This window comes from Muntiacus reevesi, chromosome 1 (genome assembly GCF_963930625.1).
Source record: "Muntiacus reevesi chromosome 1, mMunRee1.1, whole genome shotgun sequence".
NCBI lineage: Eukaryota > Metazoa > Chordata > Mammalia > Artiodactyla > Cervidae > Muntiacus > Muntiacus reevesi.
In genome coordinates, this window is record NC_089249.1 from 164,602,245 (window position 1) to 164,623,530 (window position 21,286).

Genomic DNA, 21,286 nt, shown 5'->3' on the forward strand with positions numbered 1-21,286 from the left:
CTTCTCTTCCACAAAGTACTTTTCTTCCAAAGCAGGGCGATGCAAGGGTAAGAGCAAAGCCTTTGGATCCACCAACCTACCATCTCTGCGACCTTGGTTGCTAACCCACCTTCTCAGCGCCTCACGTGCCCTGACCCGTGAAATGGGGAGAAGTGTATTCGGGCGTGATGGAGCTTGAAGCAGTTACCAGATGTAAAGCGCTTAGAATAGTGCTTGATGGACAGGAAGCACTGAGTATATGTTGGCATGCGCTTGATTTCTGGTGGCGAGCAGTCTACTGGGGCAACGAGCCAGGAGAGACGCCCGCCGGCCCGGGGCCACCCAGGCGGAGGTGTGGCGGATGCGACCCGCCCGCGCCGGCGCCGGCACGGAGGCCGGGGGAGCGCGGTCACGTGACAGGGTCAAGATGGCGTCGTCCAGCTGCGTGCGGCTCTTGGCTCTCGCTCTCCTGCTGGGTTCCTGCACTTCCCTGGCGCTGGGGCATCTCGACCCGCCGGCTCCCCTGCCGCTGGTGATCTGGCATGGGATGGGTGAGTGAAGGAGGGAGTGAGAAGAGAGTCAAAAGGGTTTGGCGACCCTTTCCCTCTCCAAGCCTGGGTTCGCGTCTGCAAAGTGCAAGTGTGGAGGGCAAGGACCGTGGTCACACAGCACCGGACTGGCTCCACGTTTTAGGATTTGGGGGTTACCCTGCATTGGAAAGGGAGATAAGGAAGGAGCTGTCTTTTGGTGAGCGCTCACAGAGGGCTGTGCACTGCGGTAGCGTTTTACGCGGTGTCCTGGTTTAATCTCACGGCAGTGGCGTCAGGGTGCAGCATCCGACTCTCGCTCAGGAAGGCAGGGTTGTGCCTGCGTGACCGCGGCATCTCCATCCTTTTGTTCATTCATGCATTGAACAGAGATTTCTTAGGCACCTGTAATTCGTTTATACTTTTGACGCGTAGCTATTGACTACCTACTGGATCCGGAGGATACAATAAACTAAACAGACTAAATTCTTTGCTCTTTTAGAACTAACCAGTGGAAGAGACAAACGATAAATAAATAAAACATATGTCAAATGGTGATTCGTGCAATGGAGGAAAATAAAGCAGGGAAGGGGGAGGATAGAGAGTGTAAGTGGGGGCTTGCAGTTTCATAGAGCAAAGTCAGGATTTACTGAAAAAGTGATTATTTGAGCAAAGGCCTGAAGTCCATGAGAGAAGATGCCATGTGAGTATATGGTGGAGAGATCCACAAATGCAAAGCCATGAGGCAGAAGTATATCTAGTATGTCTAGTGTGTTCAAGGAGAGACACTCAGGTCAGTGTAGCTGAAAGGGAGTGAGTCAGAAGAAAATAGGGGTAAGAGGATGGCCTGCATATGTTGTTGGGGCTACTAAGGCTACTACAGGAACTTCGGCTAGAAGAGATGGGACACTGTTGTGAGTTTTTAGCAGATGAGTGACATGATCTGATTTGCATTTTAAAAGCACTCTAGTTCCTATATTCCCTGATGCTGGGAAAGATTGAAGGCAGGAGGAGAAGGAGACGACAGGGTGAGATGGTTGGATGGCATCACCGACTCAATGGAGATGAGTTTGAACAAGCTCCAGAAGGATAGGGAAGCCTGGAGTCCTGCAGTCCATGGGGTCAAAAAGAGTTGGACACAACTGAGTGACTGAACAACAAGAAGTTGCTATATTGAGACTAGATTGTAGGAGGTCATGGACCTTTGCAGGGAAAAAAGTTAGGAAGCTTTTGCAATAATCTAAACAAGATGTTGGGAAAGATTGAAGGTGGGAGGAGAAGGGGACGACAGAGGATGAGATGGTTGGATGGCATCACTGACTCAATGGACATGAGTTTGAGTAAACTCCGGGAGTTGGTGATGGACAAGGAGGCCTGGTGTGCTGTAGTCCATGGAGTTGCAAAGAGTCTGACACGACTGAGTGACTGAACTGAACTGAAACGAGGTGACGGTGACTTGAAAAAGTATAGTAAAAGGGGAGATGTTGAGAAGTAGTCAACATCTTGATACAGTTTGAAGATAGAACCAGTAGGATTTGCTAACAGATTATATATGGGATGAGAAAGGAGTCAAGGATGAGTCCACGGTTTTGGCCTGGACAACGAGAAGGATGAAGTTGTCATTTTACCAAAATGGGGGAGCCTGTAGGGTGAACAAATTTGGGGTGAAAATCAAGAATGTGCTTTGGGACTTATTAAATTTGAGATGTTTGTTACATATTCAGGAGATGTAGAGGCATTTGGAGTGTGGAGTCTTGAGACAGATGCAGGCTGGACTATTAAGTTGGGAACCTTTGGCCTATGGCGAGTATTTAAAGCTGTGAGACTGGACAAGATCACCTAGGGAGTGACGATATTCAGAAGAGGAAAGAGGTCTAAGGACCGAGCTCTGAGGCATTCCCAGCATCTGGAGAATGAAGAGATGGAATGCATGTGTGCTAAGTCGCTTCAGTCATGTCTGACTCTTTTGAGCCTGTGGACTGTAGCCCGCTGTGCTCCTCTGTCCATGGGATTCTCCAGGCAAGAATGCTGCAGTGGGTTGGCATTTCCTTCTCCAGGGGATCTTCCCAACCCAGGGATCAAACCCAGTGTCACAGATTCTTTACCCTTAAGCTGCCAGGGAAGCCCCTGAGGGGATGGAGAGGAATTAGCAAAGGAAACAGAGACAGAACAGCTAGGGAGAAGGTGGAGTCAGGCGAGTGCAATGTCCTGGAAACCACGTGAAAATGTTTCAAAAGGACGGGATAGTGAACTGTGAAATGTTGGTGCTAGGTCAACTAAGATGAGGGCTAAGAATTGGTTATTGGATTTCGCAGTGGGAAGATCACTAATGACCTTGATTAAACCACTTTTAGGGGAGTGGTGAGAGTGCGAACCTTATTGGAATAGGTGAAAGAAAAATGTTCAGAGAGGAATTAGAGTCAGTAGGTAGAGATGGTTCTTTCAAGGGTCTGTGCCAGGGCCTTGGGCTCCTGCAGTGGAGTTAAAAGAGGACATGAGAGCTCTGTGTCCGCCCAGAGTACAGTCAGTCTATTTGGAAGCCACCTAAGCAACGCATGATTATAGTTCAGTGCAAGAAATAGAACATGCTCGAGCTCTTTTCCTTCTTTAAAAACAAAGTTTTAAGTTTAACTCTGGTTGAAAATGGAATGATTAAGTTCAAAATGGAAAATGATCATAGCCCACTTATCCTACTCAGCAGTCAGGCACTTTGCTTCCTATTCTTAGTTCTTGGTTCCTTGAAACAGGAAGAAAAAAAAGTCAGCATTTAGATGAGCTTTCTTCACTTGTCTTGCTCTAGTCCTGGCCCTAAAGAGAGATAAGATTTCAAGGTGCTTTGGGGCCTGTGTACCACAGATGTTCTAGATGATAAAAGAACATGCACTTCTGCTTTTTTTCAATTGTGAATTTGGGGTCCCCATGATACCATATTGGACTTTTGAAGTTACTACTTGTTAACAACATGAGCTGAGCAAAAAATGTTCTTTTTGTTGTTGTTGAGGTGAAATTCATGTAACATACACTTAACCGTGTTAAAGTATCCAGTTCAGTGGCATTTAGTGTATTCATGTTGTGCAACCACCACTTCTCTCTAGTTTCAAAACTTTTTCATCACCGCAGAAAATATGTGTACCCCATTTTAAGGAATCGCTCTTCACCCCGTCTTCCCATCACCCCAGGAAATGTTCAGTCTGCTTTCTGTTTCAATGGATTTGCCTATTCTGGATGTGTCATATAAAAGGAACTATACAGTATGTAATCTTTCATTTCTGGCTTATTTCACTTAAAATAACATTTTTGAGGTTCATCCATGTTGTAGCATGTTTCAATACTTTGTTCCTTTTTATGGTGGAATAATATTTTTCTATATCTATGTACCATAATTTGTTTATCCAGTCATCCATTGATGGACTTTTGAGTGTTTTCCACCTTTTAGCTATTACAGATAATGCTGCTTCAAATATTCTTGTACAAGTCTCTGTAGGGACATATGTTTTCACTTTTCTTGGTTATGTATTTAGAATTGAAAGTAATGGGTCAAATGGTCATTGTGTATTTAACTTTTTGAGGAACCATCAAATTGTTTTCACAGTGGCTGCACCATATTACATTTCCACCGGCAATGTAAAGGGTTCCTATTTCTCCCTATCTTTGCCAACACTTGTTATTTTCTATTTAAAAATTTTTTAATTTATTTTTTATTTTTGGCTGCACTGGGTCTTCGTTGCTGTGTGAGGGCTTTCTCTAGTTGCAGTGCATGGGCTTCTCGTTGAGGTGGCTTCTCTGGTGGTGCACGGGCTCTGGGGCGAGTAGGCTCAGTAGTTGGGGCACACAGGCTTAGTTGCCCTGTGGCATGTGGAATCTTCTAGGACCACGTCCCCTGCTTTGGCAGGTGGAGTCTTAACTACGGGACCACCAGGTAAGTCTGTTATTTTCCATTTTTAAATAGTTAATTTTAAAAAAAATTGAAGGGTAAAGGCATCTTAGTAGGTTTGCATTGGTACCTCATTGTGATTTTGATTTGCATTTCCTTAATGACCAGTGATGTTGAACATAATTTCGTGTGCTTGTTGGCCATTTGTGTATCTTCTTTGAAGAGATGTCTGCTCAAGTCCTTTTCCCATTTTAATTAGATTATCTTCTTATTGACTTGAGTTCTTTGTATATTCCAGATATTAAGCTCTTATTAAGTATGTCTTGCAAATATTTTCTTCTGTGTGTTGTCTTTGCATATTTTCATTAATGTCTTTGAAGTACAAAGTTTTTAAAAGTTAAATAATGTTGTTCTAACTCATAAGTTTCCACGGTTGTCTTTGTTGTCTAGGAGACAGCTGTTGTAATCCCTTAAGTATGGGTGCTATTAAAAAAATGGTTGAGAAGAAAATACCTGGAATACACGTCTTATCTTTAGAGATTGGGAAGACTCTCGTAGAGGTGAGGCGCTTCACAGTTCTGTTCCTTTGAAGGTTTGCTGACTGATTTTGTAGAATGTACTATTAAAATGCTTTGCCTTGCATTTTTAGCAGAAGACCATACAATGATACTTAAGTTCTTGAGTGGCTTATGAGGGTACCAACCTAAACAAGTTTGCCTCTTGGAGAAGGTGCCAGTGCTTGTGTTCAGCCTGGTCCTTTGATTTCTCTGTTGCTTCTCTTTTAGGATGTGGAGAACAGCTTCTTTTTGAATGTCAATTCCCAAGTAGCAACAGTATGTCAGATTCTTGCTAAGGATCCTAAATTGCAGCAAGGCTACAATGCTATGGGATTCTCCCAGGGAGGCCAATTTCTGTAAGTCCCTTTCTGTTATATCATACCACTTATATATTGTATCGCTTGAAACTGACTGTTGCCCTTTGATTCAGATAGATCTATCTGTTTAGTGTTTTTGGAATCTTCACCTACCTTGGATGGGAAACTCTTCTGAAATAGTCCCTTGGAAGAAGCTCTGTGGAGCTTAATTTATTTTCTATGAAGGAATAAAGATTTGTGTTTGGCTGTATCAGAGGAAAATAAATCCTGAAACTTTGTGGCTTTGGGGAACCACAGATTAAGTAACTTAATCTGGGAAGTTTTTTTTTTTTTAACTTTTAATTTTGTATTGAGGTATAGTTGATTAGCAGATAATGTTGTGAGTTTCAGCTGAACAGTGAAGAAGGGACTCAGCCATACATATATATGTACCCATTCTCCCCCAGACTCCCCTGGTAAGTTGATTATTGATGATCTATTTCCATCTGCCAGTGTAAACTGATAATCTTTTTTTTTCCTCCAGGAGGGCAGTGGCTCAGAGATGCCCATCACCTCCCATGGTCAATCTCATCTCAATTGGGGGACAACATCAAGGTAACTTTGTCCTCTTTACCTAAAATATTCTAGCATCTCTGTTTGTACAAGAAGTCAGCCATCCTCCCCCAAATCCTGTTTTTCTAAGTTATAAAAAACTAGCTAGCAATGATGACAAAATAGGATTCCAGAGACCTGGAACACAGAGGAGTCATTACATTACCACCTACTTTTCTCTAATATAATTGACATGATTTCCTGCAGTTGAGATGGTTGCAGCCATGTGGCAGGCAGTGGTTGAGGAATATGGAAAGTCCAACAACCTTTCCTGTTTCCTGACATGAGTGGTGTCCTATTGAATTGGGACTTAGGCAATGAATAATGTCTAGGCTTTTTTTGTCTGTAAAATTAACAGCAGAGATTAAATTAAAAAAAACAACAGCAACAGGTTTGCTATTGTGACAGAATTAATAAACATTTGGGGCAGATGTGTCTTGGGGTTTTTATTTCTGTTCTGATGGATTTAGCTGTTAAGCTTGTTGAGTGTAGGAGCAGGATTCCCCTTATAATCAGGAAATTGGATTCATCTAATTAAATGTTAATTGGGCAAGTAATTAGGTATCATAGGGTCCCTTTCACAGAGAGAAGCTAAAATAAGATGCTGCCTATCATACGGGAATTTTTCAGAGGATGAAATAAAATAATAGGTAGGAAAATACTTTTTAAAAGTATGTTTTATTCATATGCAAATTGGTAGAAACAGCTTTATCATTCATTCATTGATTCCACAAATATTTATTGAAAACCTCAAAGCAAGACAGATAAGCTTTCTGCCTTCATGAAACTTCCATCCTAGTAGGGGGAGACTAGACACAAAACAAGTAAGCAAGCAAAATAAATACAGATAGTAGTAACTATGATAAAGTAAAAATATGATGATGAAAGAATAGTGGTTATGTTTGTGTAAGGCATGGGCACTGGAACCAAACTGCTCATGTTTGTATCGTGGCTCCATCACTTACTGTCTTTACTGTCTAACTTTGGACAAAGTATCTAACCTCTCTATTTAAACGTTTCCTATCTGTAATGTGGTGTAAATAATGATTTCTACTCTGCAGGGTGGTTGTAAGGATTAAATGAATTATTGCCAATATATGCTTAAAATTGGTATGTCTGGTACCCCCCAAAATGTTATTGATGAGGACGCAGGTATAACTGTGTGTGGGGAGGAACAGGGGTTGAGCACTGCTTGAGTTAGGGTTCTCAGGTATGACTTCTCTAAGCTAAGACCCAAGAGATGAGAATGAGGCCCCCCATTGAAGCAGTAAGGGAAGTGCACCCTCCAGAGGGGAGTAGGTGCAAAGGGCCTGAGGCAGCAAAGGGAGGGAACACCAGGAGGAAGCTGGTTAAAGTATTAACTCCAAATACGCTATTTCCTTAAGAAATGAATGAATGAAATCAGTATCTATTTCTGGTTTCTGTTTCTCTCAATGCCCTGCACATAGTAGGTATTCAGGACATGATTATTGAAGGCATGGATATTTGTCTTCTACTGCTCTAGGTGTTTTTGGACTCCCTCGGTGCCCAGGAGAAAGCTCACACATCTGTGACTTCATCAGAAAAACACTGAATGCTGGGGCTTACAACAAAGCTATTCAGGAACGGTATGTATGGTTAGCTGAAAAGGATGCAGAACTGTCACTGCATGATAATGATAATATCATGCAGACTTTCATGCTAACCATGATTCTAGGAGTAGTTGCTAATGATATTCAAATGATTGTAAATATGTTTATACTATCTGCTTCATTTTGTTTCTAAAACTGCTCTAATAGTAATTTAAAGAAAGGGAGGACATTTTTCTATATAAGAAGAATGTAATTACAGCAATACACTTTCATCTTTAAAAAATAAAAAAGCCTATAGAAGTTACTCAGGCTAAGAAACTACTGTTAATATTTGAAGGACAGATTCTTTATATTGTCAGCAGCAAAGGGTTAACCTCTTAACATCAGTGTTCTCAGTTACATATGTTTGGGTATTTAAAAATATTCAGAATTACTTTTGGAGTATGTTGTCCTTCAGTTGTTCCCAAACCTAAATTATATGTCAGACCCCCTGGGAAATTCATTAAAAATGAATTCAAGGGCCTCATCCCTGGAAATTTGGATTTAGTAGGTCTGGAATATTCTGGGTGATAGCTGAGATTTGGGATCAACTAGTATGGTTATGGGGCTTCCCAGGTGGCGCTAGTGGTAAAGAGCCTGCCTGCCAATGCAGGAGACATAAGAGACTGGGTTTGATCCCTGGAAATCCCCTGGAGGAGGGCATGGCAACCCACTCCAGTATTCTTGCCTGGAGAATCCCATGGACAGAGGAGCCTGGCAGGCTATATAGTCCATGGGATCACAAAAGAATCGGACATGACTTAGCAACTAAACAACAACAAAGCAAAAGAATAACCTGTGATAAACTCACAAGGGCAAAGAGAACAGGAGAGGAGAGAAGAGATAATAAAAAAGATGTCAGCGTGTTTTTTGAAAGAAAGCAGATGAATGAGTGATAATTGTTTTAGCAGAGCAGAAAATTCTGAAACCTTTATGTCTGTTGAAGGAAGCACTGACAAGAAGGGACCAGTTTACTTTTTACAATCTCAGAAGGCCTCAGGAATTTGACATCTAAGATACTTTGGTAGAGTAAGTGCATGAGACTCTTCATTGAAAATCTGTAGAAACAATGATCAGACTCCCTGAATCCCTTAAGTGTACGTCTCGTCCCCAGCCCTGACAAGAGAAGCCAGATTTATTTTCTGGAGCAGTTTAACTCAAGAAGTACCAGACTTTGGGATGATAAGCACAGGATGGTGATAAGACACCTTATTGAAAACGACTTCCTCCTGTATGATTCCCAGATTGATAGCAGCCAGGTTATTACCTCCTTGGCAGTTTGATGAACCCCTCCCTGGAAAAACTGATTGGTCCCAGGGAGCAGATCTGCAGGTTGATGTTTTGCAATCCTCCACAAATCAGGACTCCTGACTACCACGTAGTGAAACCACCAGTAGATAAGCTGTATCTAAAATAAAAGAATCTTACTCCTTGGAAGGAAAGCAAAGTCACTCGGTCGTGTCCGACTCTTTGCGATCCCATGGACTATAGCCTACCAGGCTCCTCAGTCCGTGGAATTTTCCAGGCGAGAGTACTGGAGTGGGTTGCCATTTCCTTCTCCAGGGGAAGCTTCCCAACCCGGGTCTCCTGCACTACAGGCAGACGCTTTACCATCTGAGCCACCAGGGAAGCCCTAAGCCTTGGAAGGGAAGTTGTGACCATCCTAGACAGCGTATTAAAAAGCAGAGACATTACTTTGCCAACAAAGGTCCGTCTAGTCAAGGCTATGGTTTTTCCAGTGGTCATGCATGGATGTGAGAGTTGGACTATAAAGAAATCTGAGTGCCTAAGAATTGATGCTTTTGAACTGTGGTGTTAGAGAAGACTCTTGAGAGTCCCTTGGACTGCAAGGAGATCCAACCAGTCCATCCTACAGGAGATCAGTCCTGGCTGTTCATTGGAAGGACTGATGTTGAGGCCGAAACTCCAATACTTTGGCCACCTGATGTGAAGAGCTGACTCATTGGAAAAAACCCTGATACTGGGAAAGATTGAGGACAGGAGAAGGGGACAAAAGAGGATGAGATGGTTGGATGGCATCACCAACTGAATGGACACAGGTTTGGGTAGACTCCGGGAGTTGGTGATGGACAGGGAGGCCCTGGTGTGCTGTGGTTCATGGGATCACAAAGAGTCGGACACAACTGAGCGACTGAACTGAACTGTGTGAAGAACTTCTATTCAGCTCAGTGAAAGTGAAAGCGGCTCAGTTGTGTCCAACTCTTTGTGACCCCATGAACAATACAGTCATGGAATCTCCAGACCAGAATACTGGAGTGGGTAGCCTTTCCTGTCTTCAGGGGATCTTCCCAACCCAGGGATTGAACCTAGGTCTCCCACATTGCAGAGGGATTCTTAACCAGCTGAACCATAAGCGAAGCCCAAGAAATCTGGAGTGGGTAGTCTATCCCTTCTCCAGCGGATCTTCCCCACCCAGGAATTGAACCAGGGTCTCCTGCTTTGCAGGCGGATTCTTTACTAACTGAGCTATCCCTTGTTTAAATATGAACAGTGAGCCAAAGACTGCCACCCCACCCCTCCATCAGACATCTGAGGAAAGCTTCCAAAACAGAAGACAGATCAAAACAACAAAAAGTAAAAAGGGACTTGGAAGAAACAGATGGCAATTCAAGAAGCTGAAGGAAACCTTAAAAAAAAAAAGCCTATATTATTATCTTCAGAGATAAAGAGATCACCCATGACTCTAGAAAAGAATTCAAATAAAGCCAGTTATTAGAGAGTAAGAGAGAGATCCTGGAAGTTCAAAAGAACCCGGAGACTTCCCTGGTGGTCCAGTGGTTAAGACTCTGAGTTCTCAATGCAAGGGAGCCTGGGTTCGATCCCTGATCAGGGAACTAGATACCCTTAGCACCAGCTAAGGCTGTGGCAGAAAGAAACAAGATGCAGTGAGGGACAGTAATGGAGGAGGTGCCTAGTTTGGCCAGAATGGTCTTTGAAGAAAAGGTACTTAAGCTAGGTCTCAAGGACAAGGAAGGAGCGTCGGAGATGCTAAGAAAAAAGGGGTCAGGCAGCAGGAACGGAAGGCTCTGGTCTTCTGTCCCTTCACAGTCCCTTGGCGGCCTGTGCCCAGGGCCATGCCTCTGGCATACTAACTAATGTGCTCGGTCACCTTTATTTCTTTTTCTCCCACAGCCTGGTGCAAGCAGAATACTGGCACGACCCCATCAGGGAGGACGTATACCGCAACCACAGCATCTTCCTGGCAGATATTAATCAAGAGAGAGTAAGCACCCAACCCAGGCTATTGTGCATTCCCTTTCCTGTTAGGGATGTTATAAACAGATGAGCAGTGACTGTCCAAAATATCCCAGGCAGAACCCAGGAAACCGGAAGTTCTGCGTTGCGGGAGGCGGTGCTTATGAGGTTCAGTTCCTTCTAGGGAGGCTGAAATTCATTTGGTTTTCTTCCTGTTGCCTAGTGTTGAAGCAGCGGGGTGAACTCAGTAGGTGCTGGCTGACAGGAACCTCAACTGCTGCCTTACTGAAGGAAGCCTTTCTAGTGGATCGCTTTGGGGTCATATTTTTTCAGAAGAGTGGTTTACTTCAGGAGAGAGACTGCACAGGGGACTGAGTGTGTCCCAGAGATGGACATGGGTTGGGAGATTCTGGCTCAATTTTTATTGGCTTATCTGGAGGTTTAAAACAAACAAAAACAGAATTTGAAGAGGGAGGCGATAGGAGCAGAATAGTATGGCAGAACCACTCAGAGTTTGCAGTTTCTTATTTTGCCTTGGCTTTCTCTGGCTAGAAGCCTTTAACCTATGTGATGGAGACCTGTGGAGTGCAGTGACAGATTCATGGTGGCCATTCATGGTGCATCTGTACGCCATGGTTGCTGGGAGTGTTGTCAATCAGATGGCATGTTAAGAAAAAGGCTGTACCTGGTGTATTCTGGGCAGGCAGCGAGAAAAGCAGCCCATTACCATGGAGAAGAAACCCAGGGTCAGGGAGACCAGAGCACTGAAAGGTTTTAATTCCCTGGCTAGAATCTGATGGTAATGTTCCCAAGGTTCTTACTATTGACTTTTCCTCCAGGGTATCAATGAGTCCTACAAGAAAAACCTGATGGCCCTCAAGAAGTTTGTGATGGTGAAATTCCTCAATGATTCCATTGTGGACCCTGTGGATTCTGAGGTGAGATGCTTCGTAGGCCACAACATGCCAGGAGACAGGCAGAAAAAATGGCATTAAAACACAGCTGCCTGGGAACTTCTCCTGGTGGTTCAGTGATTACAACTCTGTTCTCCCAATGCAGGGGACACAGGTTCAGTCCCTGGTCAGGGAACTAAAATCCCACATGCTGCAACTAAGACCCAATGTAGCCAAATAAATAAATCAATTAAAAAAAACAAAAAACAAACCCCACAGCTGCCTGCTGGGAAAAGTTGTCAGTCCCTTCCACCCATATTTGTGTAGAGCAGGGGTTCTGAGGTCTGTAAATGGGACACTCAGGGTTGTAACCCCCCACCATCCAAAACTGTTTGCAAACTTATATACAGTTGACCCTTGAACAACATAGGGGTTAGGGACGCTGATGCTTTGCACAGTCAGAAATCTACATATAACTTATAGTTGTCCCTCAGCATCCACAGTATTGAAAAAAATCCACATGTATGTATACCCGAGCAGTTCACACCCATGTTGTTCAAGGGGAAGCTGAAGGTGCATTCTCTGAGGAAGGGTCTAGAAATTTTTTTATCAGATTTTCAGAGATCTGTGATCTAGAAAAGGTTCAGCAGCACCAGTCCAAAATCTGTAACTCCCTGAGGCTCACATTCACGTTCAGCCTTGACTTGGCTTTGACTTCTTTCCAACCTAATCTTACTTCGTTGATCATTTCACCCCCTCTCTGACCCAGTCACATTGCGCCACTTGAAATGCCCTGCTCCTGGCACGTGTTTCCTCTTTTGTGTTCCTTTGTTCATGCTTCAGTCTCTAAAATGCCCTTCCCTGGGCTTCTCCACCTGACAAGCTCACATTCAGCTCAAATGTTATTTCTTCCATCCAGAAAGCCACCCCTCTTCTAGGCAGAATTTGCTCCCTCTTAAGAATTATTGGCCTCTATCATATTGGTGTTCATCACTTTGTGTCAGAGCACCAGGGACTAGCACACCACAGCCTGTGGGCTGAATCCACCCTGCACCTGCTTTTGTATGGCCCACGAAGGAAAATGGTTTTTGTTTTTAAATGGTAGAAAAAAGTTAAAAAACTTTGATGATGTGAAAATTACATGAATTACAAATTTCAACATCTATAAATAGTTTCATTAGAATGCAGCCATATTGAGACTTCCCTGGCAGTTCAGTGGTTAAGACTCAGCTTCCACTGTAGGGCATGTGGGTTTGATCCCTGGTCGGGATCCCACATGCCATGCTGGGATGCAGCGGTGGGGCTGGTGGGGAAAGGCAGAGGAAAAAAAGAATGTAGCCATATTCATTTAAAAAATTCATTTAAAAAATACTGTCTCGTGGCTTCTTTTGCATTACAATGGCAGTATTTAGTAGTTGCAACCACGTGGCCCCTTAGAGCCTAAATTATTTTGTGTTTACTTATTATGGAAAAGATTGCTGACCCCCATACTAAACAATTATTTGTGTCTGTGCATTGGACCAGAGCTGCTTAAAAGTAGGGACTGTATACATAAATTCATCTTTGAATGTTTATACAGCCCAAGGATTTTCACAGAGTAGGTGCTCAGTAATTGTAGGAAGCAGCAATTCTAGGGAATCGGAAAGCTGTTTGGAATGATTAACTCATACCTCAGGGTCCACCCTCAAGAAGAAATGACTTAAGACATGCTTTGTTGTCCCTCCTTGCTGCAGCGTTAGGGAGTTGTTTGTCGGTAGTCTCAGCTACTAGCCAGTCTTGAAATCGTTTAGCTATGTGCGCCTTGTGTCTGATCTGACTGCCTTTCTTCCTCCTCTCCTGTAGTGGTTTGGATTTTACAGAAGTGGCCAAGCCAAGGAGACCATTCCCTTACAGGAGAGCACCCTATACACACAGGTAACTGGGGAGGAGAGGTGTTTTGGTGACGTGCCTGGTCCTGGACACTCCAGCACAGCAGGTGCTGTGGGCAAGGCTCATTAGGCTGCTGATTGTGGCACCAGCCTATCAGGCACTGGTTCACTGAAGTCTCCATCCTGAAGGTTGAAGGACCTGTTCCTCATGTTTTCAGGCCTGGGCAAGAGACATATCTCTAACTCCTTCTGGTAACAGGGTTAGAACTGGCTTCCTTTGCTGAGGCACAGTCTATCACAAACCCAAAGAGCCCCCACATGACAAAAATATGGAGGGCTGTTACTTTAAAACACTAATGTCAATAGATGCTGAAGTCCTGTTTTTAAACCAGGCAGACAGGGGACGCTCCTCCTGCAGGAGACTGAGAGGAACAGAGCTATGAATTTTGTTCAGCAGTAGGCCTTTTTCTCAAGCAGCTTTTCACCACTCCCAGTTCTGGAGTCTCCCACACTCTCAGGCTTTTATCTTGGAGATACTCTCCCTAAAGTGCAGAAATGCTGCATCTGAACCACTTGCCTTCCATTCAGACCCCAAGTAATTTCAGAGGCCAATTGTTCTCTCTTGGCTTTTCTCCTGCCTCTGGTGCCCTGCCACGGGTGAGGTAAAAGGAAGCTAGAGGTCTGTTAAGAGTTTTGCAAGTTACAACCAAGAACTTGTCATGAAACTCAAATTGGTGGTTTGATGCTTTTGAACTGTGGTGTTGGAGAAGACTCATGAGAGTCCCTTGGACTGCAAGGAGATCCAACCAGTCCATCCTAAAGGAGATCAGTCCTGAATATTCATTAGAAGGACTGATGTTGAAGTTGAAACTGCAATACTTTGGCCACCTTATGTGAAGAGCTGACTCATTTGAAAAGACCCTGATGTTGGGAAAGATTGAGGGCAGGAGGAGAAGGGGACAAAGGATGAGATGGTTGGATGGCATCACCGACTGAATGGACATGAGATTGGGTAAACTCCAGGAGCTGGTGATGGACAGGGAGGCCTGGCGTGCTGCAGTCCATGGAGTCGCAGAGTTGGACTGAGTGACTAAACTGAACAGCAGTAGCAGCATTCTGGCACCATCCTAACTGCTCATCTTCCCAACCACACTTGTTCTTCAGCACCCCAGCTGAGTCATGACTTGTTCAGCTGCAGAATGTGGAAGTGTCTGAATTTTGTCATCTAAGAGTTGGGTATGTTCTAAGTTCTCTTGCTAATGTTCTCCCATTTTTGGCTCAGTTCCACTTGACATTTTGAGGCAGTTTTGTCCATGGCTTGCCTACTTGTAGGTGGTCCTCCAGAAGCTTTGGGAGTTTCCAGAAAGCAGAGTATAAAACTGTATAGAACAACCTCAATGGCATGTAACTTTTTTTTCCCAATTGACTCCGTAAAAATCAGAAGACACTAATGAACCACCGACCCATCCCCATGGTGTCCTAAGAGAAGACAAGTCAGCTTAGATATATGGTGGGCTAAAGTCCTCCCACCTAAGGCTTCAAGCAATGAGAGGAACAGCCATCAAAAACAAGTTTTTAATATTTAGCGGAAAAAATGGGAGGGAAGTATCCTTGTTGGCATTTCATTTACCTAAATTTTAATACTCAAGAGAAAATACTGCATTTTTGAGAATATCTCGTTAACATTATTTATGATTTTACTGTGAAACCATTAAGCTTCTTAATTATGACCTTTCTCTCTGCAGGACCGCCTGGGGCTAAAGGCAATGGACAAGGCCGGACAGCTGGTGTTCCTGGCTCTTGAAGGTGACCATCTTCAACTGTCTGAAGAATGGTTTTACGCCCACATCATACCCTTCCTTGAGTGAAACCCTTGTAGTCTGAACCAGAGCTCAGGGAACCCCTTCCACTTTCAAACCAGTTCCCTCTATGCCCAAGCCTGAGCTCAGATCCAGCTAGCAACTAATCCTTTTCTCTAGTCATCATCGAACATGCCCCGCTTGGAAAGATCCAAGATACGAATCTTATCCATTGCCTCATCCTATCAGCAGGTGGTGTTGAATGCCAGTTTAATTAACTAATAGCCATGGAGCCTGTTTTACAACCTTTGATATGGTCAGACTTTTTTAGCAATCAGGAGTTTGCTGCAGGTCAGTGGCAGAGCTTTGCCCAGGCCTGGAAGAGACTGAACCAACTAAACCAATGAGATAGTCTAAGATGAATGACTTTCTCAGGAAAATCTAGCCACATCTCAAGCCAAGGGGCCAGTACCCAGGCCTGAGGTAGTCACATAAAATGCTTTAACTGTTCTGGTGATTTGACCAGTGCTCGGAAAAGTATCGCTTGGCTAATGCATCCACGTAATTTCTTTAAGGCTGCCCTCCTCTGAGTATGTTGCTTTCTGTGGTGTCTTGGGTATTATTTTACAAATTCTGGCAGCCCACGATCTTGCCTTGGTAGCACTGTCTCCTTAGGTAGTGATGAATTTAGTTGCTATGTCACAAGAGGAGGGAAGTAGCACCCAATTGGATTGCGTAAGGCAGGAAGTACACATATTGCTTAGATGGTAGGGAGGTTTAAAGAAAAATGTAAAAATTAAAACAAAAAAGGAGGAGGTAGCTGGTTCTTTCCATTCCATGCTTGATAAACCTGCCCCTTCTGAATATGACTGTGGTCTGGATTCCAGAGTTACTCTATTGCTGGCATTAGCAAAGAATGGGAGGGGAAAAAAATGTGAAGAGATCAGGCTTTCTAACTTCCATCTCAAAAATGTGTATTACCAGCACACTCCAAACTGCTTCTGATGTGTTCTGTGGGGAAAAAAAAAAAAAGACTGCTCACGAAAGCTTAGGGAACACTCCATAACCCTTTTCTCTTGGAGATAAACCCAACTTAGAATATTAAGGACTCTTTTGAGAATTCCTGCTAAAGACAACATTTTAGCCCTGACTCCCTTACCCCATGAAATCCTAGCACCACTTTTGGAAGACTGTTCTGCAGAATGCCAGTGTGTGGAAATGATTAGCTGTGTTTGAGGGAAGTGCTTTATTAAGTGCTACAAAGTTTACCTTCTGGTTTTCCTTCACCTCTTTCAAGACTTTTCAACTAAAACAAGGGGATGAAAGGCAAGAAGTGGGGACAGGTGAAAACAATTTTATGAAGTTGTCTAAAATAAAGAGTAGTTTCTTATCCTTGGTGTCATTTTTCTTTTCAAAGTTCTTACATCTCTTTTTAGCAAATATCATACATAAATACGAAGCAAGTTTGGTATTAATTTTATTCTATTTTCTGTATAACTTTAAGTACATAAAGGTTTATTTCCACAGGCCTCAGGAAATGGGTAGAAATCACAGGACAATCTCTCTTCCCACCAAAAAAAGTTGCATATTTTGGTAAAGTGTTTGTCCTAGAGGAAAAACTGAAATTTGCATTAGCAAGGCTGTGCAAGATTTTTCCACGAGACCTAAAAACAGCCTGCAGTGGAGATTTTAGTCCTTTGTTCAGGTGCCCAGAAAGCAGCCAAAAGTTGTGAGTATGACAGGGCCATGGAAGCAGTGAAGGTGGATGATGGGCACCTAGAATGGAAGGAGAAAGGGAAGCCAGATTTCTGGGAATGGTGCGGTTTTCCCTTTTGTTCCCACTCTTTTTAAGTCATCTCTGTAGGAAGGTGCTGGGCAGGGGCCCAAGATAGAAAGGGTCCAAGACTCCTTTAGCTGGCCTGGGTGCAGGGCACCACCACAGCAGCTAACACAGGACAACCTACTGGCAGGTTTGGGCAGTGCAGGATGGAATGCAGAAGAAAAGGAATGCTTACAGTAAACCATTCTGCTAGGAATGCTAGATGGCCAAACTTCAGCCTTTGGTCCCTCTCTTGCCTCACTTGCCAATAGTGAAAATTAGTTTAAGTTAGAAGAACTAACTAGGATCAGCTTCTGTTACCTTCACACTTGTTAGAAAAATGTTAACTTGTGTGAACATTCTGACCTGTTAATTCCTGGGACTGCTATATTTCTCCCAAAAGACTATTTGTTGGTCAAATAACCCCAAAGGCTGAAAGCTAAAGCACACCTGTCCTGGTCTGCAGTTGCTTAAGAATGGACTGGTGGTGTGGTTGAGCTGATATGAAAGAGCTGCACCTTCCTGCGGAAGATCAACTGACCTGCTATCCCACCCCAAATCTCAGCCTGAGGTATATTTCAGTGAAGGCAGGTAGCTGTGCTTCTCGAAGCAGAGAAGCAGTTTAAGAGCAGAAAGGTAAAGGAAATCTAAAAAAGAACCATCTTGATACAGGTTTATCCCATGGTGTGAGGGACAGGACAAGGAACCCAGTGGCACTTGGCTTATCCAGCAATTTCTGTCACTGTGGTGACCAACTTCTGCCCATTCCATAGGGTCTTGAACTGCTCAGGGACTGGGAACTCATTCTGCAAATAGAGAAACAAAAAGTTTAAACCTGAGCTAGGCAACATGGAGTTAATTAAATCTTAACACTTTTCTCCCAATGCGTGTTTGCACTAAACTGTGAGAGCAAGTAGGATGTAATGAGAGAAATGGAATCCGCTTGTGAAAGCATGGCTACGGGGGCTACGGAACTGGTAGCACCGCATCTTAGAAACCACCTCCCCCACCCTGACACAGTGAAGAAGCAGTGCAGTGTAGGAAGGAGAACAGGGCCTCCAAAGCTAGACGGAGGGCTGAGTCTATTTCCTACTGACCAGTGACCTTGGACAGCTGTTAAGCCTATGAGGTACAGATGGGAAGGTGAATGACTTCGTGGCACCAGCTCAGCAGGGTGCTGTGACTCAACCCCAGTCCATTCTAGACCCTGAGCATCTGCTCAGCCTAAGAAAGCCAGAAACCACTCTCCTTAGGGGGTCTACTTTGTGGGACCATCTCAGGCTTTCATGTGCTTGAGCTGTGCACAGCTGGGTTGGACCCACTTGGTACAGAATGTCCATCAACTAGCTTTCTCCAACACTAGCCTTCAGTCCTCCTGTTTTCACATCATACTACTAGAGGGATCAAGAAACTTACGAAGTCACCGCCTTCTGTAGGAATGAGGACATTCATCTCAGAAGATTTGGCACTGACTATCTCACAATCCAGGGAGCTCTTGCTCAGGTACACGTGGCAGCCATCTGTTTTGTTGATGGAAATGGTTGGCACTTTGCCCATCACCTGCGGAGGAAACCAGGAGCCCTGAGTTCTGGCCTCCGGAAGAACAGCAGTTAGTTCTGGCCTCCGGAAGAACGACAGTTAGCTGTGGGAAAAGCTTTCCCTGTCTCACCAGAGCACGTGAACAACTCACAGGTGTACAACAGATACTGGATACGAGGGGTGGGTGGGGATGGGGCTGGAAACAGCTCACGGTAAGGGCCAACTCCTTTCCTGCAACATCCAGAGCAGCTCAGCTTACAGACCCCACAGAGTCAGATTTCTACCAAGGCAACATCTGTGGGTCGGCTGTGTCACTTTCAATTCCCCCAAGACCAAAGGAAGGAGCCAAGGTATCAAGTTACCTGAACTTTGACATCCTTACTATTGATTATCTCCACAATGCCAACCACGTCATCAAACACCAGACCGAGTTTCTTACAGTTATCTAGGAGAAGAAAGGGAGCAGGTTAACACTGTAACTTTAAAGGAAAGCATTCTGTTAAGAATCTCTAGAAATAGGGGAAGTAGGGTGTCAGCCCTCCTGAGCTTTAGGACAGAGCCTGCCTGGGCCAAGAAGAACTCACCTACTGTAATGGAGTTAATTTTGCCCTTGATTTGCAATGTCGAGTTCACACACTTGAATATGTAAGCCACCTGTTTCAGCTCTGTATCCTCTATCACCAGGTTGGAAACATTCTCCTGGTTTTCCTGTTAAAGAGATCCCCTTTTAGGAACCTCATCACTAAGCACACCCCAAAAACCAGACTATGCCAAACTTTCTTTCTTGTAATCAAAAGCCTGCACTAGTTTGGCTGCGTCCCATTTAGTCTCCTTGCCCCCACTTCTTGTTCCCCCACGCTGGGCATTTTTAACTCACCACTCTCCACTTCTTGCCCTCCAGTTCAAGTAGAGCTGGCTCCTTCTTTGTGACTGGTTTGGGGGGGTCTGGTTTAGGTGCAGAGAAGGGTTTGGGGCCACTTCGTATCGGACCACTCTGAGTCTTCAAGGCAGGGTTCTTGTGAGTCTTCATTTCATCGGATACGTGTTTCAGGGCTGTAAGAACAATAGCTGCTTTGTTCCTGTCCTTCATACCAGGGCTTTGAGCTGAGGCAATAACCAACTTCTGTTACCAGAAGTTACACTGATCCTTAACCAAAAATTCAAAGCCAAAACCCAGAGCCTCTAAGATGTTCTCTCACACACCTTTGGAAAAGCACTTTTATAATTCTCTTCTACCTCAAGGTTAAATTATAAAATTCCACCAAAAAATAAATAAAATGCACAATGTGTATGTATGGGGGGGGTGGCTATAAAAACACAAGAAAAAGATCTATAAAGACATTAAGTATATAATCACAAAATATGTACATAGTTTTTAAAGCAACAGAGGAATAAAAAGTAACATGTGATAATAAAGAAAATTTGGTAAAAGGAAAAATAACCTCATTCACAGCTAACTTACCACCCACCCCCAGTCAGTGCTGGCACTTGAAACTTCCCTTCCAATAATTTTTCTATTCATAGTTGTTTTTTATTTAGATGTAAGCATACACACTTAGAACAAAAAATTTTGATTTAACCAATTAACACAGTAAAATTTTTCTCAAGTTAGCCTATAGTTTCTAAAAATATCTTTATATTTTTTAAGGGAAGAAAAATTCCATAATCTCCCTCAATAGGCTGACATATGCCTTGCTTATGAATAGAGCCCAATATACATAAGCAACACTAGCTTTCTAGCATCACCACTCCGTGTGGTTAGTTTTTTTTTCTTTAAACACTGCATGGTTCATGGCAGAAAAAAGACTTAATGGTTGCATAATATTCCATCATGAGGAACATACCACAGTTAACCATTTCTCTTAAAGTTGGATATATAGATTGTCATACCATTCTTAGCTAATATAAATAATAACGTCTAAAACTTGTCCTTTCAATATTTTTATAGGTAGATTCCTAGGAGAGTGTTGTATAATTTAGACTTCAACCTACTGTATATAAGAGTGTCTACCTTTTCTATGCCAACATTAGGTCATTCTTATGCAAGTTTTCTGTATGACTAATATACATCCTTGGAGGAAGTTAACCACCCCCTTCCTACTCAAAGAGACCATGTGGTAACATGGAAAAAGCTCTAGGGAAAACCACTGGCATCATGTCTTGGCACAATACAGCAGGTACTCTGTATGTGCCCCTTAAATCATTTTCCAATGGGAAGAGAGATTCCCACAACTATAATGACCCATTTTCAATTTCCATTTAAGCCAGCTCTGCTGTCCCTTTAGGCAACCTGAAAGAATGTAACACCCCAAAAGCATCTCCCATAAACAAACCATGATTATGGTTTACAGACTGCCAGGTTTCTAGCTGCTAAGTTCTTGCCAAAACAAGTTGTTTACTGACTCCTCTTGCCAAAGCATTCACTTACCATGTGTGATGCTCTCCCCCTGATTAATCTGCGCAAACAGTGCTGAGCGTGAGGCAGAGTCATCTGAGCCTGAACTGGTGGGGACTGGGGGGGGAGGTGGGCCTGGAGGAGGGGGAGGAGGACCAGATCCAGCAGAGGGTCCAGACGGCAAGCCACTCAGTTCTTTTGCCACAGGCCCCTGGAACAGTAAGTGCAGGGAACACAGTCAACTTTTCTTCCCCTAGGTACCGACCCCAACAGGGCCTTATATGTATCCAAGATACATGGGA

At 43.7% G+C, this 21,286-nt stretch overlaps 2 protein-coding genes and 1 non-coding gene across 10 annotated transcripts in view; 1 reads left to right on the top strand and 2 right to left on the bottom strand.

Annotated features, from left to right (window-relative positions):
• The first annotated feature begins 312 nt into the window (after positions 1 to 312).
• Positions 313 to 16,621, top strand: PPT1 (palmitoyl-protein thioesterase 1). Its single transcript, XM_065915742.1, has 9 exons — positions 313 to 530; positions 4,831 to 4,940; positions 5,166 to 5,293; positions 5,778 to 5,848; positions 7,350 to 7,452; positions 10,609 to 10,699; positions 11,511 to 11,609; positions 13,407 to 13,478; positions 15,178 to 16,621. The coding sequence occupies exons 1-9, from the start codon at positions 341 to 343 to the stop codon at positions 15,298 to 15,300; spliced, it is 987 nt and encodes a 328-aa protein (XP_065771814.1). The 5' UTR covers positions 313 to 340; the 3' UTR covers positions 15,301 to 16,621.
• On the bottom strand, positions 14,853 to 14,996 carry LOC136156477 (small nucleolar RNA SNORA79). Its single transcript, XR_010661025.1, has one exon. It is a non-coding gene; the product is annotated as a small nucleolar RNA SNORA79 (small nucleolar RNA).
• Positions 16,622 to 16,691: 70 nt separating the features above from the next.
• CAP1 (cyclase associated actin cytoskeleton regulatory protein 1) overlaps positions 16,692 to 21,286 on the bottom strand; it is a 28,058-nt gene continuing 23,463 nt past the window's right edge. For all 8 annotated transcript variants that reach the window (XM_065915714.1, XM_065915683.1, XM_065915722.1 and 5 more), the window contains exons 8-13: positions 21,018 to 21,195; positions 19,467 to 19,642; positions 19,174 to 19,297; positions 18,952 to 19,034; positions 18,467 to 18,610; positions 16,692 to 17,856 (exon numbers count right to left, since the gene is read on the bottom strand). In XM_065915714.1, coding sequence (XP_065771786.1) covers positions 17,773 to 17,856; positions 18,467 to 18,610; positions 18,952 to 19,034; positions 19,174 to 19,297; positions 19,467 to 19,642; positions 21,018 to 21,195 — 789 coding nt within the window. In that variant the 3' untranslated portion in view covers positions 16,692 to 17,772. The remainder of the gene's footprint in view (positions 17,857 to 18,466; positions 18,611 to 18,951; positions 19,035 to 19,173; positions 19,298 to 19,466; positions 19,643 to 21,017; positions 21,196 to 21,286) is intronic.

Bases quoted from the DNA above. Each gene is read 5' to 3' on its own strand.
- PPT1 (XM_065915742.1), top strand. From the start codon at position 341: ATGCGACCCGCCCGCGCCGGCGCCGGCACGGAGGCCGGGGGAGCGCGG. The intron at 7,453-10,608 runs GTATGTATGGTT...TTTCTCCCACAG, and splicing joins AACAAAGCTATTCAGGAACG to CCTGGTGCAAGCAGAATACT. The intron at 13,479-15,177 runs GTAACTGGGGAG...TTCTCTCTGCAG, and splicing joins AGAGCACCCTATACACACAG to GACCGCCTGGGGCTAAAGGC.